Source organism: Chenopodium album, chromosome 2 (genome assembly GCF_948465745.1).
Source record: "Chenopodium album chromosome 2, dcCheAlbu1.1, whole genome shotgun sequence".
NCBI classification, from domain to species: Eukaryota; Viridiplantae; Streptophyta; class Magnoliopsida; order Caryophyllales; family Amaranthaceae; genus Chenopodium; species Chenopodium album.
Window position 1 is genome coordinate 85,317,072 of NC_137835.1, and position 21,330 is coordinate 85,338,401.

General features: G+C 36.5%; 4 protein-coding genes and 3 non-coding genes across 10 annotated transcripts; 5 read left to right on the top strand and 2 right to left on the bottom strand.

The window, feature by feature from the left end:
* Window positions 1-422: 422 nt before the first annotated feature.
* Window positions 423-5,185, top strand: LOC145604989 (DEAD-box ATP-dependent RNA helicase 24-like). Of its 2 annotated transcripts, XM_081660992.1 has the most exons (5): window positions 424-1,183; window positions 2,056-3,284; window positions 4,097-4,136; window positions 4,337-4,742; window positions 5,010-5,185. In XM_081660992.1, exons 1-5 carry the CDS (start codon window positions 589-591, stop codon window positions 5,059-5,061), a joined length of 2,322 nt encoding a protein of 773 aa, XP_081517118.1. In that variant the 5' UTR covers window positions 424-588; the 3' UTR covers window positions 5,062-5,185. The 2 variants fall into 2 exon arrangements, with proteins under 2 accessions (XP_081517125.1, XP_081517118.1); XM_081660999.1 differs by lacking the exons at window positions 4,097-4,136; window positions 5,010-5,185 and having other exon boundaries at window positions 423-1,183; window positions 4,337-4,573.
* A 2,550-nt stretch (window positions 5,186-7,735) lies between these two features.
* On the bottom strand, window positions 7,736-10,515 carry LOC145591661 (beta-carotene isomerase D27, chloroplastic-like). The gene is made up of 8 exons (XM_081648175.1): window positions 10,312-10,515; window positions 10,138-10,230; window positions 9,862-9,963; window positions 8,704-8,803; window positions 8,502-8,593; window positions 8,339-8,419; window positions 8,176-8,244; window positions 7,736-8,074 (listed from the first exon to the last, which is right to left on the bottom strand). Exons 1-8 carry the CDS (start codon window positions 10,453-10,455, stop codon window positions 7,925-7,927), a joined length of 831 nt encoding a protein of 276 aa, XP_081504301.1. The 5' UTR covers window positions 10,456-10,515; the 3' UTR covers window positions 7,736-7,924.
* TRNAK-UUU (transfer RNA lysine (anticodon UUU)) lies at window positions 9,206-9,277 on the top strand. The gene has a single exon. It is a non-coding gene; the product is annotated as a tRNA-Lys (tRNA).
* Window positions 9,483-9,553, top strand: TRNAG-CCC (transfer RNA glycine (anticodon CCC)). Its single transcript has one exon. It is a non-coding gene; the product is annotated as a tRNA-Gly (tRNA).
* On the top strand, window positions 9,556-9,630 carry TRNAK-UUU (transfer RNA lysine (anticodon UUU)). The gene has a single exon. It is a non-coding gene; the product is annotated as a tRNA-Lys (tRNA).
* A 793-nt stretch (window positions 10,516-11,308) lies between the features above and the next one.
* LOC145605003 (uncharacterized) lies at window positions 11,309-16,959 on the bottom strand. Of its 3 annotated transcripts, XM_081661024.1 has the most exons (5): window positions 16,731-16,959; window positions 14,407-16,144; window positions 14,181-14,305; window positions 13,969-14,069; window positions 11,309-11,874 (listed from the first exon to the last, which is right to left on the bottom strand). In XM_081661024.1, exon 2 carries the CDS (start codon window positions 15,986-15,988, stop codon window positions 14,438-14,440), a length of 1,551 nt encoding a protein of 516 aa, XP_081517150.1. In that variant the 5' UTR covers window positions 15,989-16,144; window positions 16,731-16,959; the 3' UTR covers window positions 11,309-11,874; window positions 13,969-14,069; window positions 14,181-14,305; window positions 14,407-14,437. The 3 variants fall into 3 exon arrangements, with proteins under 3 accessions (XP_081517150.1, XP_081517143.1, XP_081517137.1); XM_081661017.1 differs by having other exon boundaries at window positions 11,309-11,871; window positions 14,181-16,144; window positions 16,731-16,958; XM_081661011.1 differs by having other exon boundaries at window positions 12,519-14,069; window positions 14,181-16,144; window positions 16,731-16,958.
* A 613-nt stretch (window positions 16,960-17,572) lies between these two features.
* Window positions 17,573-21,113, top strand: LOC145591671 (pentatricopeptide repeat-containing protein At4g01990, mitochondrial-like). The gene is made up of 2 exons (XM_081648182.1): window positions 17,573-18,143; window positions 19,651-21,113. The coding sequence occupies exons 1-2, from the start codon at window positions 17,829-17,831 to the stop codon at window positions 20,926-20,928; spliced, it is 1,593 nt and encodes a 530-aa protein (XP_081504308.1). The 5' UTR covers window positions 17,573-17,828; the 3' UTR covers window positions 20,929-21,113.
* Window positions 21,114-21,330: the final 217 nt, after the last annotated feature.

A 21,330-nucleotide genomic window follows, 5' to 3' on the forward strand; every position in this document is an offset into this window, starting at 1 on the left:
AAGAAGTCCAATGAGGACAAATTCGTAAATATTGCCATCCAACCCCGATGATGATTGATGATGATGATTATGCACTTTAGGGTTACGAGCTTCAGGATTGCGGTTTCTACAATCTCTTCATGATAAATAAGTTTAGCAAGAATAACTTAATTTTAGTAAAGATAATATCACTTCAATAATAATAAGGTGAAGAAAACAAGGTTACTTGAAGCCATTACACACCGAAATCAAATTGACATACATTGTAAACAAAAGCACCTTCCATACTAAGCCAATTGGCGATAAATAGTAAGTCGATTCTACCGTACTTGAAAATGATTCGGCTCGTATCGAACCGAACCACCTATACGGGCTATAACGAGAAGCCACCATCCATCAATCAAATCCAACCCGTTTAAAACGTAAACACAACCTGCCCGCCATCGTGTCACTCAACACCGACTTTCCCCCCTCTTTCTTCCTCCCCCTCTACCTCTCTCATTCTTCCCCAATTTTAGGGTTTTAGTGTTTTACTGATAACAATTTGGGGCTTTTTATCTTCTCCCCAAAATTCGCCATTGAATTGAGCTCGACCTCCAAATCCCTACCATGTCGAAGCGCAAATTCGGCTTCGAAGGCTTCGGAATCAATCGCCAACAAACCTACAACTTCGAACGATCTCAACAACAACCTCAACGCCTCTACACTCCTCCTTCTTCTTCGCGACCTCATGACCACCACGAAGATACCGACGTCGACAACATCGACTTCGACGACGATAGCAATAACGTTTCCGACGCCGGAAATCTCGCCGGCGATGAAGAAATTGATCCTTTGGACGCTTTTATGGAGGGAATTCATAAGGAAGTGAGTGAAGCGCCCCCGCCGAAGCCGAAAGAGAAGCTTGATAAGTATAGAGATGATGATGATGATGAGGATGATCCAATGGAGAGTTTTTTGAGGGCAAAGAAAGATGTAGGGTTAACATTGGCGTCGGATGCGCTTCGAGCCGGGTACGATTCCGATGAGGAGGTTTACGCTGCGGCGAAAGCGGTTGATGCTGGAATGGTTGAGTATGATTCTGATGATAATCCGATTGTGCTTGATAAGAGGAAGATTGAGCCTATTACTGCATTGGATCATAGTGAGATTGATTATGAGGCGTTTAATAAGGATTTTTATGAGGAAAAGCCTTCAATTTCTGGTATATTCATTAGTTTTGCTAACATTTTTGTCAGTGGAATTTTAAGCTTGGTGTTATATATGAATGTGCGAATTAGGCTGATGAAGTTTGTTGTGTTTGAGTGTGAATTAGAGTTAGAAGTTTTTACTGATAAGAAATTAGTTGTGTTTGAGTGTGAATTAGGTTGATGATAAGAATATATTATTTGGTATTAGTTGATTGGATTCTTACACTGTTTATACTGTTCTTTGCAAAGTGGCATTAAGCTGAATTGCTCCATTTTTCTGGTCAAGGATTGCTAATTTTACTTTTGATGAATTAACATTAGAATTCTTTTCCAATTGGGTTTAATAATATGCCAATTTTTTTTGAGGGATGGATGAAAATGTTTTTAGTGCCAACTATTTAATAAGGGACTTCGAAATAGCTTTGCGAAATTTGATTGCGAATAATGGTCAAAGAATGAGGCATTCGTAGAATTGTAGATGGGTTTGGAAATCAGTCATGACTTGAGCTCTTCATGACCAAGACTTGTGTTTGGAGGGGCTGTTTCGTTTTTTCTGTTTTATATTCCTGGCTTAGGCAATTTTCCTGTCCATTTGAACAGCATTTTGGATACTGACAATTTAAATTTCCCTGTGAACAATTTTTTGGCAAGGTTTGGTAAGGTTTTTGGAGAAGCCTTGTTTGATTATTGAGGAATTAATGCCAGCATCTGTTGCTATTATGTGACAGTTTATTGTTCGGCATGCTGCATTGCTGCACTGTGATAATTTTCTATATTAGTATGAGCTAACATTTAATTGCTGTTTGTTGTTTGTAGGAGCTAACTTTTGTATTATGTACTTCGTATATAGCTTGCATTGATATACTTATTGCTTTCTTTTAACTAGGCATGAGCGAGCAGGATGTCACAGAGTACCGGAATGCCTTGAAAATTCGTGTTTCTGGTTTTGATGTTCCAAGGCCAGTTAAAACTTTTGACGATTGTGGCTTCCCTCCACCACTGATGAGTGCAATCACCAAACAAGGTTATGAAAAGCCTACCAACATACAATGCCAAGCTTTACCAATTGTGCTGTCAGGAAGTGATATTATTGGTATAGCAAAGACTGGTTCTGGAAAAACTGCTGCGTTTGTGCTTCCTATGATTGTGCATATAATGGATCAGCCTGAGCTGGGCAAAGGAGAAGGACCAATCGGAGTGATATGTGCACCCACCAGAGAATTAGCTCATCAGATATATCTGGAAACTAGAAAATTTGCAAAACCTTATGGGTTACGTGTTTCTGCAGTCTATGGTGGGATGTCCAAGCTTGATCAGTTTAAAGAACTCAAGGCAGGAGCGGAGATTGTTGTTGCCACTCCTGGGAGACTGATTGATTTGCTGAAAATGAAGGCATTAACATTGAAGAGAGCAACATATTTGGTGCTTGATGAGGCGGATCGAATGTTTGACCTTGGGTTTGAGCCACAGATAAGATCTATTGTTGGTCAGATCAGGCCAGACCGTCAGACTTTACTCTTTTCAGCAACAATGCCCCGAAAAGTGGAAAAGTTGGCAAGAGAAATTCTTTCTGATCCTGTACGTGTGTCAGTGGGGGAAGTAGGCATGGCAAATGAAGATATTACTCAGTTTGTTCAAGTGCTTCCTTCAGATGCAGAAAAGTTACCTTGGCTCTTAGAAAAGCTGCAAGGAATGATTGATGAAGGTGATGTTTTGGTTTTTGCTTCCAAAAAGGCCTCTGTAGATGAACTTGAGTCCCAGCTTGCACAGAAAGGGTTCAAAGTTGCTTCTCTTCACGGTGATAAAGATCAGGCTTCTCGGATGGAGATTTTGCAGAAATTTAAGGCTGGGATATACCATGTTCTTATTGCTACAGATGTTGCTGCTCGAGGTCTTGACATTAAGTCGATCAAGTCAGTTGTCAACTTTGACATTGCAAAAGATATGGATATGCATGTGCATCGCATTGGTAGAACAGGTCGTGCTGGTGATAAAGACGGAGTCGCATACACTCTTATCACACAGAAAGAGGCCAGGTTCGCTGGGGAAATGGTCAACAGTTTGATCGCTGCTGGCCAGAATGTGTCTGTGGAACTGATGGATCTTGCCATGAAGGTAATTGCGTTCTGTTTTCTTGTTACTTATCTGTTTTTGAATTCTTCCTTAGTGTTCTTTAATTGTGAAGCAGTTGTAGCTTGAGATATGTATTTTTTTGAAAGTGCTTGAGAAACAATATTGTATTATCTTGTTATAAAAAATCTTAAGGGTTGAATCTTGTGGGTGACTTGGCCATTAATTGACTGGGGTTATCTTTAATACTGATGTTACTGATCAGTTTGTTGTAGGATTGTGCTGTATGTTGCATTTTTATTAGGCATAGATGCTTTGAATTACAGCATTCTAGGATTTAAATAAGCTGTACTCACTTTGGAGTTTATTTGAGTTGCTGCTCTCTTGCTACTGCAAAGTTGCAAACTACAATACCTGAATCATCTGTGTTATTACTTATCAGGCTATGCGTTTTTCTTGTTTTTGCTGTTGCTTTTGGGCAATTCAAGCTATTTATACCTAGAGAGTTTCTAATTTAAGCATTGTATTACTGCCACAATTTTGCAGCTCTTGGTTATTGAGCTGATTTCTCACTAGGTGCATCAAGATGATGTAGTAGATGTAAGCTTCATAGGATCCATTTCCTTAGCCCTAGATTATATATAACGCTACAGAATCATCTGTTATTATTGATATAGCCGAGGAAAAGAATGTTTGCACTTAGCCAGTTATGCTTTCTGCATGGAAGAGTGAATTCTTTTGTTTTGTTACTTATGTTGTCCCTCTTTTTTTTTGCCATGCAGTATTTGGAATTGTTGCTTGTAATTCTATCTGTATGTTTTTCGGCATTTATCTTATCAATTACTCTGTATCCTTAGGATGGAAGATTCAGGTCTAAACGTGATGCAAGGAAAGGAGGTATGACAACTGCAAATTTGCGGTCTTTTAATTTACTTGCTGATTTCTAGCTTTATGCTTGCCTTGCTACTTTTCCCTGTTATTCTTGGAATAATTTCTACAAATCCTTTGTAATTTGCTAGTAATCCTTTCATAAACTCATGCTGAATATTGAACCATATATTTACTATCACTAAATGGTGTTTCATGTATTCATGCAGGTGGAAAGAAGGGAAAAGGACGAGGAGGTGGACGAGGAGGTGGAGGAGGTGGTGGTGGTCGAGGTGTTCGTGGAGTGGATTTTGGTTTAGGCATTGGGTATAATACAGAATCCAACAATGCTCCCTCTCAAACTCCAAGTCGGGCTGCTGCAGTTAATTCACTTAGGACTGGTATGATGGCACAGTTCAAGAGCAGCTTTGTGGCTGCTTCACCCGATTCTCAGAATCAGGCAACTAACAATTCAAACGTGTATGCCAACAAGCGCCCAGCTATGACTGGTTTTGTTTCGGGTGGTACCATTGGTGGGGACACCAACAGACCTCAGGCAACCCCTACAACAAATTTCACGCCAGCATTAGGAGGCAGCATCGGTGGTCAGAATTCTGATCAGAAGAGCAATGAAAGGTGAGCTACTCTCTCCACTCCTATGTGCATTACTTTCATGGTTGGTTACCCTGTCCCTAATTAAAGAAATAATCCAAAATTTAAAGTAGTGATGTGAGTGTTATGACAATAACAATTCATTACTCTGCCATTAATTGAATTTGTTAACTTCTTCTTGATAGATTAGTAAAAAGTGACATAATGATTTTGGATAGTAGTGGTTTGTATCTGCTTATAGAACCCTAATCTTTTTTTTTTTTTTTTTTCCGTCATTTTATGTTATTTCAGCTCCAGAGAAAGGCAAAGGGAAAGGCGAAGGCCCTCAGGCTGGGATAGATAGCAAAATTGAAGTTGTCTATGACTATCATTGTATTCCGTAGCTTTTCGTACAAAAAAAATGCTACATGTAACACTATTTATACTTACTAATCTACTATAGTTACTATGAGAAATTTTGACTTCTACTCCGGTTTTCTGTAAAAAAATTCTGCTCCCAAGTTTCATGTTTCAGGATGCTGCTGTTAAGGAATTGTAAACCAGTTGCAAGCCTTCCCAAATTCAAAATTTTGACTTCTACTCTGTTTGTCTATAAAATGTTTCTGCCAGAGTTTCATGTTTCAGGATGTTGCTGTTAAGGAACTGTTTAGTTGTAGTAATCAAGGGTTTTTTTTTTTCGAAATAATATTGGGCTTCAACCTTTTTGTGTGCAGGTTACGGCATCTTATGCTAGCTATTATTTGTCAGTAGCACAAAATATTGGTATACAAATTGTTTAATTTTGATCGAAATACTGCACATACATTGTTTTATGAGCAGGTTTTGGTGTAAATACAGAATATGATGTATTAAATGATGCATTAAACCCAAAACAAATTTCATCAGGTAATATATATATATATATATATATATATATATATATATATATTTTTTTTTTTTTTTTTGAAGAAAGCGGTTAGTGCATTAATTCAATGAAAGGTTGTCCAAATGTACATACGGGGAAACCTCATCGGGAACAAGGTACTCCCACAATTGCTCACGACCAAACGGCACTAACCTAGCTTTACAGTTTACACTTTGAAAGTATATAATTGTCCTCTTTAGTGTAATATCGAGTATGCTTTACAGTTTACACTTTGAGAAAATTATGTACAATGGGAATTTTTTTTTTACATTTTAACTATTTCTTTGTAACAAAAAGCAAATACTCTAGTTATGTTCAGTTCATCACTCGTATATCAAGCTTGAAAGTATATAGAAATCAAAAATACTCCTTGACTTATTCTTAACCAAAAATCATGCCTAAAAACAATCATCCAAATTCCAAAAAAATAATCATTTTTTTTTTCTTTCTGAAAAATACTAACAAATCAAAGAATCAGTCGACAATCAACAAGGTAGCTTAAATCGGCAGAACGGGCAAAAATGAGTCCTTTCAAGCCACCGTATGATACACTCCGTATGATAAACATGTAAACAGGGTAACACTATCACCTCCATCCCGACACATAATTTTTCCAAACATATCGAACATTCTCCCTCGTCTTCCACCTCCGCCACTCTCTTCCTCTCCAAACCCTCCACTACTGCCTCTAATGGCGGCACCGCCTCCATCTCCGCCACCGCAGCTGCCGCCGCAACTCTCCGAACACCTCTCTCATTCTCTCTCCTCCCTGACTCGATCCTCCTCTGTATCGCCTCCGCTCTCTCCGGCGAAAACTCCTTCGCATCCAAATTCACCTTCACACAAATCGAACCTCTCCGATTACAACCTCTTCGCGATAATCTATCGACGAAGAAATCGAAGTGCGCCGCCATATCTGATCGAGTTGTTTCCGGAACCTCGAATTCCTGCAACGTATCAATCATCATCATCGATGAAGTTTGATTGCGAGGGATTCGAATTGATTTTGAAGATTGTGATCGTGATTGAAAGTTCCGGTACCGGAATTCAATCTGGAAAACATCATCTTCGCCGGCGCACGGTGTCGCCGTGTCGGTTTGCACGACCGTGAAATCATACAAAGTGTTTCCGGATAAAATCTTCATTGCAGAATGAATTCCAACAATCAAGAATTGTTTTTCCGATTATTGGAGAGAGAAAATCGAATGCTAAATCATGGTGATTCAAAGAAAATTCAAAGCTCTGCTATTTCATTATGGAGGAGAAAATTAGGTTTCCATTTTTCGAGTTTAAGAAGAAAATTTAATTGCTGCAAATTGTATGTTATGTAAACAAGGAATAGCTTTCCTAGTTATATAGGAGTATTTACCGAAATTTGTGATTTGTTTTCGTTTTTTATTTTTTTTAAGTGGTACGGAATGTATATTAATTAAAATTAATTGGACAAGGAGGCGGCGAGCCTCAAACACATAAAACCCTACTCATGTCGTTTTTTTTTTTTTTTTTTTTTTTAAAAAAAAATTAAAAAATTATATACATATTTTAAGATGACTTTTTAATTTTATTTAAATAGTTGGTCAGCTTGACTAGCATTGTGCATAAGTGAAATTTTTGTGGGTTTATTAAAACTTGGGATGCAAGGAATTGAAGTATTTATGCTCAGTCTGATTTAGGGCCTGTTCATATTTACTTATTTTCACTTCAGTTCAGTTCAGTTCAGCTCCAATTAGTTCAGTTCAGTTCAGTTCATCTCTAATTAGTTCAGTTCAGTTTTATGCATTTTAATTTTTCAGTTCAGCTCCAATCAGTTCAGTTCAGTTCCAATCAGTTCAGTTCAGTTCAGTTCAGTTCAGCTCAGTTCAGTAAATATGAACATGCCCTTAGTATTTTAAAAACAGATATTATTCTTATTACGAAGTATAAAGGATAAAAAGAAGAAAATACATATGTATAATCGTCAAAAAAAAATTAAAATTGTTACATTGGTATTACATAATGGATATAAAAATAGTGAAATTGATACTTTTACAAGTCTTTGTTTGAACTTGGTGTGCAAGGAACATAAAAGCTCTAGAATATTCTAATGTAAAAGCAAATAATCTTAATCCATACATTATTCCTTAACAATTCAATATATGATTATACCAGTAATCGTATTAAAAGAACACAAATATGTGGCATTAGAAAAATTTTCAAACATCAACAACATACATAATCACACTACATTAACTATACTAATTACTAAAGACTTATCTAAATAATTTAACTACCAATTCAACAACTATTAAGTAGGACTGAAATCTTATGATCTAGGGCATTGTGTGGTTTTTGACATCCTGTTAATACCTTTCGAACCTCCTCGAGCAGGAGCAGCGTATGGGCAACCATCCAAACACGGCTCTTGCAAGGCGCTATCATTTTCCGGTTGAGGAGGGGTAGCCCCAAACTTGAACTGTCACATATACATAGACTCGTTAAAAAATAAAGCAACATTAAAATTAGATGGTGACACACGCATATATAACTATATAAGTAAGATATGTACATGTTTACCTGACAACTATAATCTGTAAAATTAGGTTCCATTAGAAGTGGAATTCCCATATGATCCTTGAAGAAGGTCTAAGGCATACAAGAGTTGTTTGTTAGATGAGCAAAATATGAAGTTCATCAATCAATGTATGTTTAGTTGTCTTAATCTTTTTTAAGTACTAACCTGAGTTGGAATTTTACAAGTATTAACACAAATTCCCACACATTTGCTTTCTTCCAAGTACTTGCATCTCTCTACCAAAACCTGCATTCATGGGAAATCATACAACACCTTCAACAATCGATGGCAATATAGACATATTATTATCCAATATATATCAACCAACCCCGCTTTGGCATGAAGATCCATCGCGAAGCTCAACAGTGTTAATCGAGCAAGGTCCCATGAGCCATTGACAAGTGAATATCGTTACCCTGGCTTCAAGAACAAAGGAATGCTTGAGAAAACAGAGGTATTGTAGCACTAGTTTTGTGTTTTAACTTAGTATTTTGAATGGTTACATGAATTAGCTAGGGAATATCACGTACCAACCATCATAGCCGCGATCCTTCCCCCTCCAATTGGGGTTATAAGCATTCGATAAAGTTCCAACAGGTATGGAGGGAATAGAGACTTGAGTATTCGAACCTGCCATCATCATCAAGGAAAGAAATAAAGAACGTGGAAAGGCATACATAACACAAAATACGTACAATTTTATTACTTTAGAAGAGCTCGATATGAGTTGGTAGGGTTATCTTAGGCTATGATCAACTCGTAAGTTTAAAATTTACCTTACCATACATCTTCATTCTCTCTTGTGCATGATGTAAATAAACGTAGCAAAATTCAAAAGCATAAAATATAGTTTTGAACTTGTAATGGTACCATTTATTTTTTCTTTATTTGGTCACAGATTACAGCCCAAAGGACTCAGCCTCATACGCAGAATGAGAGTCTTTTAGAGGAAGGCCCATTAAAGAAATTTGGACCCTATCACAAAAATTTTAATAAGTAAATATAAACAAGACAATTCGTAGTCATCACTAAGCCTTCTTAGCTCAGTGGTAGAGCGCGTGGCTTTTAACCACGTGGTCGTGGGTTCGATCCCCACAGACGGCGTTTAATATAATTTTTTGAATCAACTTTGTGATTAATTTGTGTTTTTAGCCTAGAATGCAAAGTGTGACTCCCTCCGTCTCTTTATTAGAATCCCATTTTTCAAATATGAATTATAAGGCATTAGAACATGGAGAAGTTCATGTAGCATTAATCCCAAATCTTACTCTTTAAAAGCATACACCTACGGCCTAATACAAGCAACAAAGCGCATCTAGTGTAGTGGTATCATAGTACCCTCCCACGGTACTGACCGGGGTTCGATTCCCCGGATGCGCAGTGCACGCTTCTTAGCTCAGTGGTAGAGCGCGTGGCTTTTAACCACGTGGTCGTGGGTTCGATCCCCACAGACGGCGTTTTTATTTTCAAATCAGAATAGTAAACTATGGTAACAAATTTTTTTATCAAAAGATTAAGGACAGCACATTTGCTATATACTCTAATATTGGAGTACACTGGACACACATAACTATCATGTAATCATATCACAAATTAGCATATATGTTACGAGTACTTGACTTTGGTACACCCGAGTACATCATAGAGTTGATAAAATAACGGAGAAAGTAAAGGCAGTGAACACATACCGCTGCTTGATTAGTTTGCTGAGTAGTTCTGCCGAGCATGAGCCCATTTACAAGTTCCATCATCCCATCATAGCCTTCCTTCTCTGAATCCCATCCAACCTCCTATTAATTCATCACACATCAACAATTTTCAGCAAAAGAAAAAGGGAAAAAAAAAAAAAAAAAAAAAAAAAAACAATTTTCGTTTCTAAAAGCTTTTCCTGTTTTAATTTGTTTTTGCGAACATTGACTGTCCAAACAAGCTGGACTTTTAGAGACGAAAAAAATCACTTTTACCTCAACTAATTTCTTCCTAAATGAATCTAAAAAGAAACCATCTAGCAAATTGGGCTTGTATTCTGATCTAGTCCTCAATTTATCATCTTCAACCTGCCAAAAAATAACAAAAAAAAGTCAATGAACTATACTGATATATTTTGAGAGTTGGGGAAGCTGTAATTCAAGATTTACCAATTTGGATGAGGATGATGAAGAGCAGAAAACACGAAAATTTCGGGTTTTCGAGTACGATTTGATGGGGAGGTATTGATTTACGGAGTGAGAAATTAAGTATGGAGGATGTTGATATTGAAGAAGATAGAAATTGTTCTGCATTTTTCCCAGAAATTCCACCTTAAAATTTTCAATTAAAAAAAAAAAATCAAAGAAAATAATAAAAGGACTGGCTTTGCTTTGCTGGCCTTATATATACTCTTCACTACAAGATAACGAATTTTTAACTGCTTTTAGCGGGTTACCATAATTTTTACTCCTTTTCTTTATACCCTTTTACAGACCTAAAGGTTATAAATACTTTGTATTTTCTATCAAGTCATTTTTTTTTTCTTCAAACGGCCAAATTAATTGAGAAATTCTAAATACTACACAGTCTACAAACAATACTGATAGGCCTTGCTATGCGTCTGCCAACTGCGTGCAACAGTTGCGTGAACTACCAGTGGTTCCTGCTGTCTAGAGACTGCAGCAAGCCAGCACGACTTATTGCATACTCGTACAAAATTACTGTAGTTTTGCTAGGTACAAGTACTCCGTACATGACATCAAAACTAGTGTGCCTAAGGTCGAAGATTCATGCAGCACAAAGGCCTCAAGCTAATAAAAATAAAGTCATGATTAGTTTTAATTTTATAATAGTAATAACACTAGAGTGATATAACACAGAGATCAATATACAACTGAACCAATGATCAGTCTCAGGTCTCAGCATAGCTTTCACATTTCAGAGAAAGAGAGACAGAACACATAAGGGAAAAAAACACCAATACCCTGCTTCATACGGAGTAATATGTAGTCATGTACATAAACGGGAACTTCACTACAAAACCAGAGAGAAATTTTTAGCAAAGACACTACAAGAATTTTGGATACCATTTCACTTAATCGTAGCTTAATCTAAGAACTAATTTTCTAAAAAATTTATTGACCAGAAAAAGCCATCAGCAAAAGCTATTCAAAAAAACATTGAATAAAAGAATAATGTGGTCTATGTTATTCCGATTCTTCACTATTTCTTACATACTCTGTATCAATTTCAAATACCATTACAACTCTACAAGACACAAAACTGTACAGTTACTGACAATGCCAATTTTCACGGCAAGATTTGCTTTAAAACTGAGATAAAAACAGAACTTAAGTTGCACGAGGGGCACCTCCAGGCTCCAGTCGGCTAGTGTGGAATTGTGGATCATGAAATTGACTTGAGAAGGAAGAAGTACCACAAGCACCTCTGAATGTCTACCGAAACTCCAACAACATTGCGTGTGTGTGTGTGCGTGTGTAGGCCTGTACCCATTCTACAGCTTTCCGCCACTACAGTGTGTGTGTGTGGGTCTGTGACTGTAGGCCTGCATTTGGCTATCCTCCAGAATCCTTCTGCCTTTTTTTTGAGTTAAATGAGCCGCTGGACAAATTGGTGCTAGATGGCTCGTAGAGTATATTGGCAGCCAGTACCTCCTGGTCATCAACTACCTCCAAATACACTTCGTCAGGGTCCATTCCAAATCCAGCCTTCTGATACAAATAAAGTTATAGGGGTTAAATGGTCGTATTAGCACAATGATTAATTGATCATATCCAATATTCTATCACGATTTTCACAGTAGAACACATTCATACAGTGTGGCTTATGTAGATCCAGAGTGACATAATCAACTATGCTACTTTAGATGATTTTCTCCAGTATGCACAAGCAATACCACAACATTAGACTATATCCAAAGAGGATAAGAATGTAAGGAAAATCAAGTATAACATACTAATTGATATCGCCACATTAGAAGAAATAAGGTCCAGCATCCAACAAAAGCTGACAGTTACTAAAATTAATCTGCTTGTAGTGCTCAATGTTTTTTATAGCAAAAAGACACAACAATTAATAGTTGCTCAGCAAAGTGACAAATTACCTAGTAGTAACATACACTTGACTTCATCTAGCTGCCACAGATCAAATCCAAACCTTATATTGGAAAAGACAACCTAAAATAGATAAAGAGCTGACATTTACAATATACATTGCTCAACTGACTATCCAAATAGAATCTAATCATCCAAATACAACCTATTTTACTTTGGCAGATGGCCCGACCTACCTGCAGCAAAAACACAAGAAGACACTGGACACAAATACTCTAGCTAGCCGTAGTTACCTCACTAACCTTTAAGATATACTCCAGATTCAGTTCACTTCAAAGAAGACTCCTTCACTTTCCTCCTAACACACCACATGTCCCTTGGCTGCTTAGATAGTCAGCAAATTAGCAACCATTCATACACCGCCTGAATAAAAAAGGTTTAATAGGTTGTACTCAGCTATGTATACAGCGTCTCCAGTCAAGAAAAGGCTTCATCTCATTCTTGTAACAGGAGTGAATGCACCGCAAGACCAGACAAGTTTCTCCCTCAATTTGCAGCAGCGGAATCCATACATTATAACTTTATAAGTCATTTTTTTAACACAACCCTTTATCAATGCATGAAATGTTTCCCAAATTGAATTTCAGTTAATTTCAACTTCAGAGTCAAAAGTTGTACAGAAAACTCTATTAATTTCTTAGCAGAATTGAGGGTAAAAAAAGGGAAAAAAAAAAGGATCATCAAATTTCTAAAACTGTGCCTAAAAAAAAGAATGAAAAAGAAAGATAGATATTCAACAAAACCCTGCTAAAGAATATAATTGAATTTTGAATATAATTAATCTGATTCAATTTGAAAGCTAATTGTTATTTAAATCTAGCATTTGCTGCAACAGGGAGACCTCTTCCTACCTATTTGACAAAATCTATTATTCTGCAAAATTGACAGAAGAATTAACTTAGCCAAATCAGAGGAGAGTGGCAACTCATGTAAGATGATGACTGCAAAATAATACAGCTATGTGAAAGAAAAATGTTTGAGGTGCTAACCTCTTCAGAAATCCATAAACAGAAAGAAGAAAAGACAGATTAAGATCTTATGATTGTCCAGATGAAGGGCTGAGGGGGGAATGGGACAGTGGAAGAACTCAGGCTATTTTGACAATCAAGACAAATGGACTTATTAAACTCATAAGAAGAAGCAATTGTGAAACCATTGCCCGAATTAGCCCCCACATTACCGTGTAATAGTCATAACTTGTTAATAAATGAGTCACATTTACATAACTAAATATCATTAACCTTATACATGTTAATGATCTATTGCAATCTACAGAAAATAACAAGCAACTTAAATTGTTGAACTACTTGTTGGCACTTTTATGGATCCAACAAAGGATGCAAAACTTATGATTGTCAGAGGGGAAGAGGACAAATATTAGCAGAATACTATTATACTAACAATTTGCCTCAATGAAATTGACAGTACACTTGCTGGAAAGTGACAATTGTGAACTATCTGGCTCAAAAAATGTGATATAATCATCAAACACCTTCAAATGGCAAAAGACAATTTAATCAAATCATAATTTGAAAAGATAATGACATAACAACCTGATTTCCCCATATAAACTGATCTTCAAACCAGCAACACCATTGAATGTATAGGAAGTCAAAGTTTTCAATTGAGTAAGAGTATATGTATATATCCCAATTTACAAGCTTAAAAGCAAAGGGAAAAACAACACCCTACCATATCTACTGGCAGCAATGATGTAGGTTATCCCTCTCTTCAAGCACAGTTCCCTTTGCTACTAAACTTGACTTGAACCTCAGTGCAAAAACTAATGAAACCTAAAATGTCAATAGAAGCCATCTTGTCAATCAAAAGCACCCAAATAAACATCAATAAAGGCCATTTATTATGGTTTTGATTGCAATTTTTACACGAGATAAGAGTCTAACCATTGCTGTCTTAGTTTGATTGATGTACATTCTCTGAAAAATCAAAAGCCCGTACAAACATCTCATACTGAGGTTGCAAGTTGCTGATGCTGAATCAACAAGATACAAGTAACCGCAACATCTCCCTGTGCCAAAATTAATTATAAGCAGATTTTGAAGTGTACCTGGCCCGGAACTCATGGAATCTATAGCTACTAATTGAGGACGCAACTAGTTAGCGCCTCACCAACAGGATCAAATAATGCCTTGCTTAACTATCAACTGTCTTTTGAATGGAGTGCAGTAATTAGTTTTTCAGAGATTGATCTATCCAGGGTGAATCCCTTCTCCATCATCTGATCCCACAAGCTACAAGCCACTGAAATCTTGTTTTTTCGTATCAGCCCTGTAATTAACAATTTAAAAGTGACCTCATCAGGACAGGGTCCTGCCTTTTGCATATTGTGATACAAACTCATAGCCTCGTTCATTCTAGAAACTTTACACAGCCCAGTTATAAGAGCATTGTATGAGACTACATCTGGAGTTGTCCCATTCTCAACCATGTCATTGAAAACACTTTGACCCGCATCAATTTTTCCCGTCTTACAAAGATGATTAATAATTATGGTATACAAAACACAATCAGGAAAAATGCCCATTCCTGTCATTTGATCAAGAAGACTCTTGGCAATGTTGGAACTTCCTTCCCTAAGAAAAGTTTTTATGAGGATGGTAAATGTCATAGTATCAGGGGCGATACCTTTCCGGAACATTTCCTCAAATAGCTTGTAAGCCCTTTTCGTGTGTTGGCCACTGCATAGTCCCTCGATAATAGTATTATAAGAGACAACATCACATAATCCTTTCACTTCCATGACATCAAGCAACAAATACGCCTTGTCCATGCGCTTAGCTTTGCAAAGACCCTTCAGAAATTGGTTGTAGCTGTATATATCAGGTTCAAGCTCATTCTTTTCCATCTTTTCCATCAGTTTCTCAGCCTCCGTCAGCATAAGCTGATCACAACAATAACCCAACAGTATATTATATGTGACCCGATCTGGCTCACATCCATTCTTCTTCATGTATGATTTGATAGTGAGTGCTTTATTGATCTGGCCAACCTTACAGAACCCACTGATAAGGGCATTATAAACCAGTATACCTGTAGGTGCTCCACATTTCATCATATCTACTATAAGCTCGTAAGCTAAATCAACTTTACCACCACCACATAAACCAAGAACCAAAGCTCTACATGCTTTGTCATCTGGATTCAATCCAATCTTTATCATAGTATGCCAAATCTCAACAGCATTGTCAAATTGCCCTACTTTACACAATCCACTAATAAGTATAGTAAAAGTTACAACATCAGGTTGTCTGCCCTTCTCCATCATATCCCGTAATAAGCTTAAAGCCGAGTCTATTTTATTTTCCTGGCACAACAAATGTAAATAAATATTGTATGCCCATATGTCCGGCACCGATCCAAGCTTTTCCATATCCTCCAACAGATACTCAATGAGCTGATAATTCTTCACCTCACACAAAGCACATATAAATCTCGAATATGTAAAAGAAATCAATGAAAACCCTTGTGGGATCATTGTGTGGTAATAATGCTCAGCTAAGTCAAGACGGGATTGTTTAATTAGAACCCCGATAAATCGATTGTAATCTATACTAAATACTCGACAATTTGAAGTAATCATCTCATCAAAAGTTTCAATCGCTTGATTTATAAGCCCCACTTTTACAAATCTTGATATAAGAGCTCTATAGACAGATCGGTGTTTGCCAAAACTGCAAATCATATCATGCATTCAACTCTAGGTGGAACGCAATAACACTACCCACTGGGGTCAAAACCATGTCGATCGAAGCCTCGACACAGTTAAGCCAAAGTTATTTCTCTCCCTTATACTTCAGCTTTTTTATTTCCTTTCAATTTCAACACTCAAGCTATCCACAATTCACCCCTGTTCAATGATTTCAACCATCAAAACTTCACAAAATAGAAAGCATCATAACAACAATATCTTAGCTAAAGTAGTACTTAAGCTCAACAATGTAATACATTACTTGTATAATAATCACCCAATATACAAAAATAAATGCCCATATTACTATTAAATAGCTAATCTAGCTATAAAAGAGCTAAAAGCACACAATCCAAAATAAGAAAGCTAAACTCAAAAGATCAAAAAAAAAAAAAAAAAAAAAAAAAAAAACTTCAAAAAATAATACGAAGTATAAATTATGCAAAATCAACAGAACAAGCCCAAATTCATCCAGATTAAACACTAACAATCAAATATATTTTTTTTCCTCAAATCCTAATTAAAAAAAAATACAAATTCTTCAACTGGGTATACATCAATCTTAAATTTATGATATAATTACTAATTAGAAACCCCAAGAAACCCAATAATATGATATGCTCCAGTCAATCACAAACCATTAAAAACCCCAACTGTCTAACACTTACACAGACTAAAAGAAACAATCTTTAAGAAGTTTAAAGCGAAACATAGAAGAAATTTGCAATATTTAAGAGAAAATTACCTTAAACCAAGCTTTAATCTGGAAAGTAAACGAACCCCAGCAATGTAGGAGGAGAGAGAAAATTGGGGAAGTTGGTAGAAGAAGATGAAGAAGGTTGCGCCGCGGCGGAGATTGGGAGGTCAGGTGGGTGGATTGATGGGCGGCAGAAATGTCAAATCAGTGAGTGAAGTTTTGAAACGAGGAACTCCATTATAGGCTATAATAACTGGTTCTTGTTCAACTTTCAGTTCAATTGGTAAGTGGGCTTTTCTGGTAGATTGAGCACAGATGACTAAACGGGCTTTACTAGTATTGGGTTGAGCTGATTCTGTTGATAAATTCTAAGTAAACCCTAGTAGCTCTAGGTTGTTCTTTTTGTTCCCTCTTAAATCACACTAGCGGAGATTAGAGAGGTGTCAATTCAGATCATCGGTTGGACTTAAGTTAACCTTACAAGTAGCTGAGAGTTAGAGTGCATTATATTCATCTGATTTAACTTATTTGAACCGATTTAAACTTATTGAAAAATATTGCTAGGAGTATTAATCTTTATCCTAACTATTTTTTCTTGAATCTATCTTATATTCTTATGTATAGATGTTAATGTTAATATGATTAAACAAAAAAATAGATTGGCATGTCACCATTATGACATGAATAAGATTATTAAACTCAAGAATTACTTCACTTGTCTCTATTGATGTTTGTTCTACTAACGTCTCATGGTGCTCTTTAGCAAGATCTTAAGGCCTGTTCATATTTTGCTAAACTAAACTGAACTAAACTAAATTGATTAAACAAGTACTCGTATAATGTGAGGTAAATAATTACTTCTAATCTATAAAGACGGTAATACCATAGGGGTCCTAGAAAATGGGAATGAAGCTTCAAGTTATCATTTATCTTTTTTTTTTTTTTAAAAAAACAAGTTATCATTTATCGATTTATCGAGTGACATTTTTGTAATTAAAATCCCGTTTTGCTTTACGAAAATGCCATTAATTAAAGTTTTTTTTTTTTTTTTTTTTAATTTTCAAAGACATAATACTCCTTCATAAACCCTGCACTGTTAAACCCTCACCAAAATACCAATCCATCACTATTCAGCAGCACCACCAAATGATGCTACAATCACTGAAACACAAATTAAAGGTCACAACCACAATCACCCGCCTCATCTCCGGCAACTCTCAACTTTTCCGGCGACTCTCCACCACAACATCACCTATTCCGGTATCAAAACCGTCGGAAAACCGCCATTATATCTCCAAACCAGTTTTACAGAAGAAATTATGGGCGGCATTGAACACAAGCCAAACCGTTTCAGATGTTCTACATCATATTATTCGAAATGGCGAGCAGTTCACTAGCGCTGATCTTCTTGCTTGCATACATACTCTCCGCAAATATGGCCACTACAGCCAATGCCTTGAGGTTGATTTTTTTTTGCTTTGCTTCATTTATTTTGATGTTTCTTGAAATGGGTATTTTAGAAATTAGGGTTCTTGTGATTCTATGATTCTGGGTCTTGAGTTATCATCCCGAGACTTTAATGAACTAAGCTAGTTGGTATCGACTCTATTTTTGGTGAATTACTATATGGGTGAACTATATACTACCTCCGGTCCAAATTACTCGCAACTTTGGAATATTTTATATCTCACAAATAATACCTCAAAGTTGCGAGTAGTTTGGACCGGAGTTAGTATATCTACAGTATTGTTTTTGCAATGCTTAGTGACAGATTCTAAGACTCAAGTTAGTGACTTTATTGTTTCATGGTTGTGCTTAAATGAAATATATGGTTTCTTTCTTGATTAAGAATTGAGATTTTATAAAGGAGGAGGTAAGGTAAGGTAAGGGGTGTTTTAAAGGAATGTTGTTGTTGTTAGCTTAGGTTTTGTATTTTGAACATAGGAACGGGAGACGAAACAGATGGGATCATAATAATCTTATTTGCATTGGTTGATGAAGCAATTATTACATTCTGAATGACAAATCATGTAGGACGAGTAGTCGAGAAACCATATACATGAACTGACAGGAGTAACAAGACATCCCTGATATTTGTTATCCTAATTGAACAGGAAACTGATCAATGCTGCTCTATATATGTTTAGTTGGTTGCTTGATTATACAATGGAAATTGGGGAACAAAGTAGTGTGTAACTCTGGAAAATGTACTCTATGCTCTACATGTTACAAAATTTGACCTTTATGTAATGTATTCTATATTCCACTTTGCAAATTTGCATTCATGCTAGCTCTTAAAACACTTGTACTGGAATGAGCTTGATTGTCATGCTAACTTTGACGTTGCTGGTTGAGTGTTTAGGCTAACAGTGTTGCATCTACTTGAGATAAGCTTCATTTTGTTGTACATGATCAAAGAAGGCGACCAATTTATATTTAGGGAGAATATGATTTGGTTTAATTTCCCATGGATGTGAAACAAATGTGGAGCTATTTCGTCTTTGACGACGGGCTTTTAAACTTATTATTCAGACTGCTATCTACAAGTCTAATCTTTAACGGAGTACAAATCATCATTCTAGAGACAACTGGTAAAAGTGTATTCTTTATTACAGAGTATTGCATTAGAAGTGCCCTTTGTCAAAGTTGTTGCTCTTATCTTTTCTATAGCATGCCTTTTTCTCTTCTTTATCTCTCCATATCCTCCTGACAGCATGTATGGATTATGATTTTGACATATGGATAAAAATTGAGGCCAATATGTTTCAGCTGCTGTTAATGTGTCTTTGCCTACTGAGATTTTCATTATGCTGGATATGAAACTTCAATTCCCGCATGATATTTGCATCCAATTCTCTCTCTTTTCTATCGAATTGCTACTTTTGATTTTGTTATCCTTCTGGTCTTGAGTATGCTTTTAAGTTACTGCAATACTAATTGTAGGCACTTCTATCTTTGATTTTTGCAGATACTTGAATGGATGGATAAAGGTAGATCTGAAAATTCAGCTATAGACTATGGATTGCGTTTGCGTTTAATGTGTCACGTTAAGAGCATTGATGATGTTGAGAAATACTTCGACAGCATTCCTCCTGATGCCAAGAACCATTATACATATGGAGCATTTCTAAATTGCTATTGTACTAAAATGATGACGGATAAAGCATTGGCTGTTTTCAAAAAGATGGATGAACTGAAATATGTTTTTAATAATATGCCCTTCAATAGTCTCATGGATCTATACATTAAAGTAGGCACACCGGAGAAGGTGCCATTGCTTGTAGAAGAGATGAAGCAAAGAAAAATCCCACTAACCAACCTCACTTACTACATCTGGATTCAGAGCTATCGACATGCAGTTGATCTTGAGGGTCTTGAACAAGTTATGCATGAAGTTCAAGAGCAGGACTCTGTAAGGGATGATTGGAAAATATACAGCAACCTTGCTGCAGTGTACATCGAGGCTCATCAGTCTGAAGAAGCTAATACTGCCTTGAAACGAATGGAGGAACTTTTTGATAATCCAAGGAGTGCTGACCGCAAAGCATACCATTACCTGATTTCCATGTATGCCAAAACTGGTAATTTAAGTTCTGTTTATAAGGCATGGGAGAAACTGGTGTCAAATTTTGAAGTTTGTCAGAATGCAAGCTACCTTACAATGCTTCGAGCCTTGTCAGCGCTAGATGATATTGAAGGTCTCAAAAAATTATTAGAGGAGTGGGAGATGGGTTGCTTAGCTTATGACGAGAGGCTACCAGCTGTCGTTATAGGTGCTTACCTGAGGCATGACATGCTTGAAGAGGCTGAACAGCTGCTGAGAGATATAAAAGTCAAGGCTGATCGGCAAATAAAGTTTGCCCATGTCCTTTTCATGAACTACTTTTTGGAAAAACATCAATTTGATTCCGCATTGAAACATATGGAAGCTGCAATGGCTGCCAAATGGAAGCCAGTAGTAGAAAAGCTTGATCCTTTCTTCAATCATTTCAAAGAAGAGAAAAATGTTGATAGTGCTGAAGATTTTTGCCAAAAGTTAGAGAAAGTCCAGCCTCTCGACTCAAGGACCTACTTGTGGTTGCTTCAAACTTATGCAGCTGCAGGTCAAACAGCCCCAAATATGCGTCAAAGGATGGAGGGAAGTGGTATAGATATTACCCCTGAGCATGAAGAGTTGCTCCAGAAGATATGCCAGCTATACCCCTTACACCTCCAACTCCCCTGGCAAGTTGGCTCTCTGTTCTGAGTAATGTTTTGAATAGTATTGCTCAATTAGATATGACCGAATCAACTTAGGAGTTACAGTTAAGCTTTTGTTTGGAGTAATGTTGATAATTGTTGTCACATTATTCCAACCTGTAATCCCATATACAATTACTACCAGCCATATTTATCTATCAACAAGTGATATTACTAATATGGATACGAAAATATTCATGTAATTTTGTTTTTGCATTATTTATTTTCCTTTTCTATTAAATTGATCAAACATTTTAATCTTATGTTGAACTAATGCAATAGGAGTCATGTCCATTGAAGACTGTCTAATTGGACTACCTTACTCAATAACCAGATGTAGTTGCCTGTTACAATTTTTTTTTTCCCATGTACAAAAATTGAACAAATTTATTTCGCTCCTTTGCCAAAA

What these genes read in the sequence shown, in the direction of transcription:
- LOC145604989 (XM_081660992.1), top strand. Translation starts at nt 589, where the DNA reads ATGTCGAAGCGCAAATTCGGCTTCGAAGGCTTCGGAATCAATCGCCAA. An exon ending in TGATGGATCTTGCCATGAAG is followed by an intron (nt 3,285 to 4,096) that starts GTAATTGCGTTC and finishes CTGTATCCTTAG; the next exon opens with GATGGAAGATTCAGGTCTAA. An exon ending in GATCAGAAGAGCAATGAAAG is followed by an intron (nt 4,743 to 5,009) that starts GTGAGCTACTCT and finishes ATGTTATTTCAG; the next exon opens with CTCCAGAGAAAGGCAAAGGG.
- LOC145591661 (XM_081648175.1), bottom strand. Translation starts at nt 10,455, where the DNA reads ATGCAGAACAATTTCTATCTTCTTCAATATCAACATCCTCCATACTTA. An exon ending in AGCAAACTAATCAAGCAGCG is followed by an intron (nt 8,804 to 9,861) that starts GTATGTGTTCAC and finishes TGATGATGGCAG; the next exon opens with GTTCGAATACTCAAGTCTCT. An exon ending in CTTGTAAAATTCCAACTCAG is followed by an intron (nt 8,245 to 8,338) that starts GTTAGTACTTAA and finishes TGTATGCCTTAG; the next exon opens with ACCTTCTTCAAGGATCATAT.
- LOC145605003 (XM_081661024.1), bottom strand. Translation starts at nt 15,988, where the DNA reads ATGCATGATATGATTTGCAGTTTTGGCAAACACCGATCTGTCTATAGA.
- LOC145591671 (XM_081648182.1), top strand. Translation starts at nt 17,829, where the DNA reads ATGATGCTACAATCACTGAAACACAAATTAAAGGTCACAACCACAATC. An exon ending in ACTACAGCCAATGCCTTGAG is followed by an intron (nt 18,144 to 19,650) that starts GTTGATTTTTTT and finishes TGATTTTTGCAG; the next exon opens with ATACTTGAATGGATGGATAA.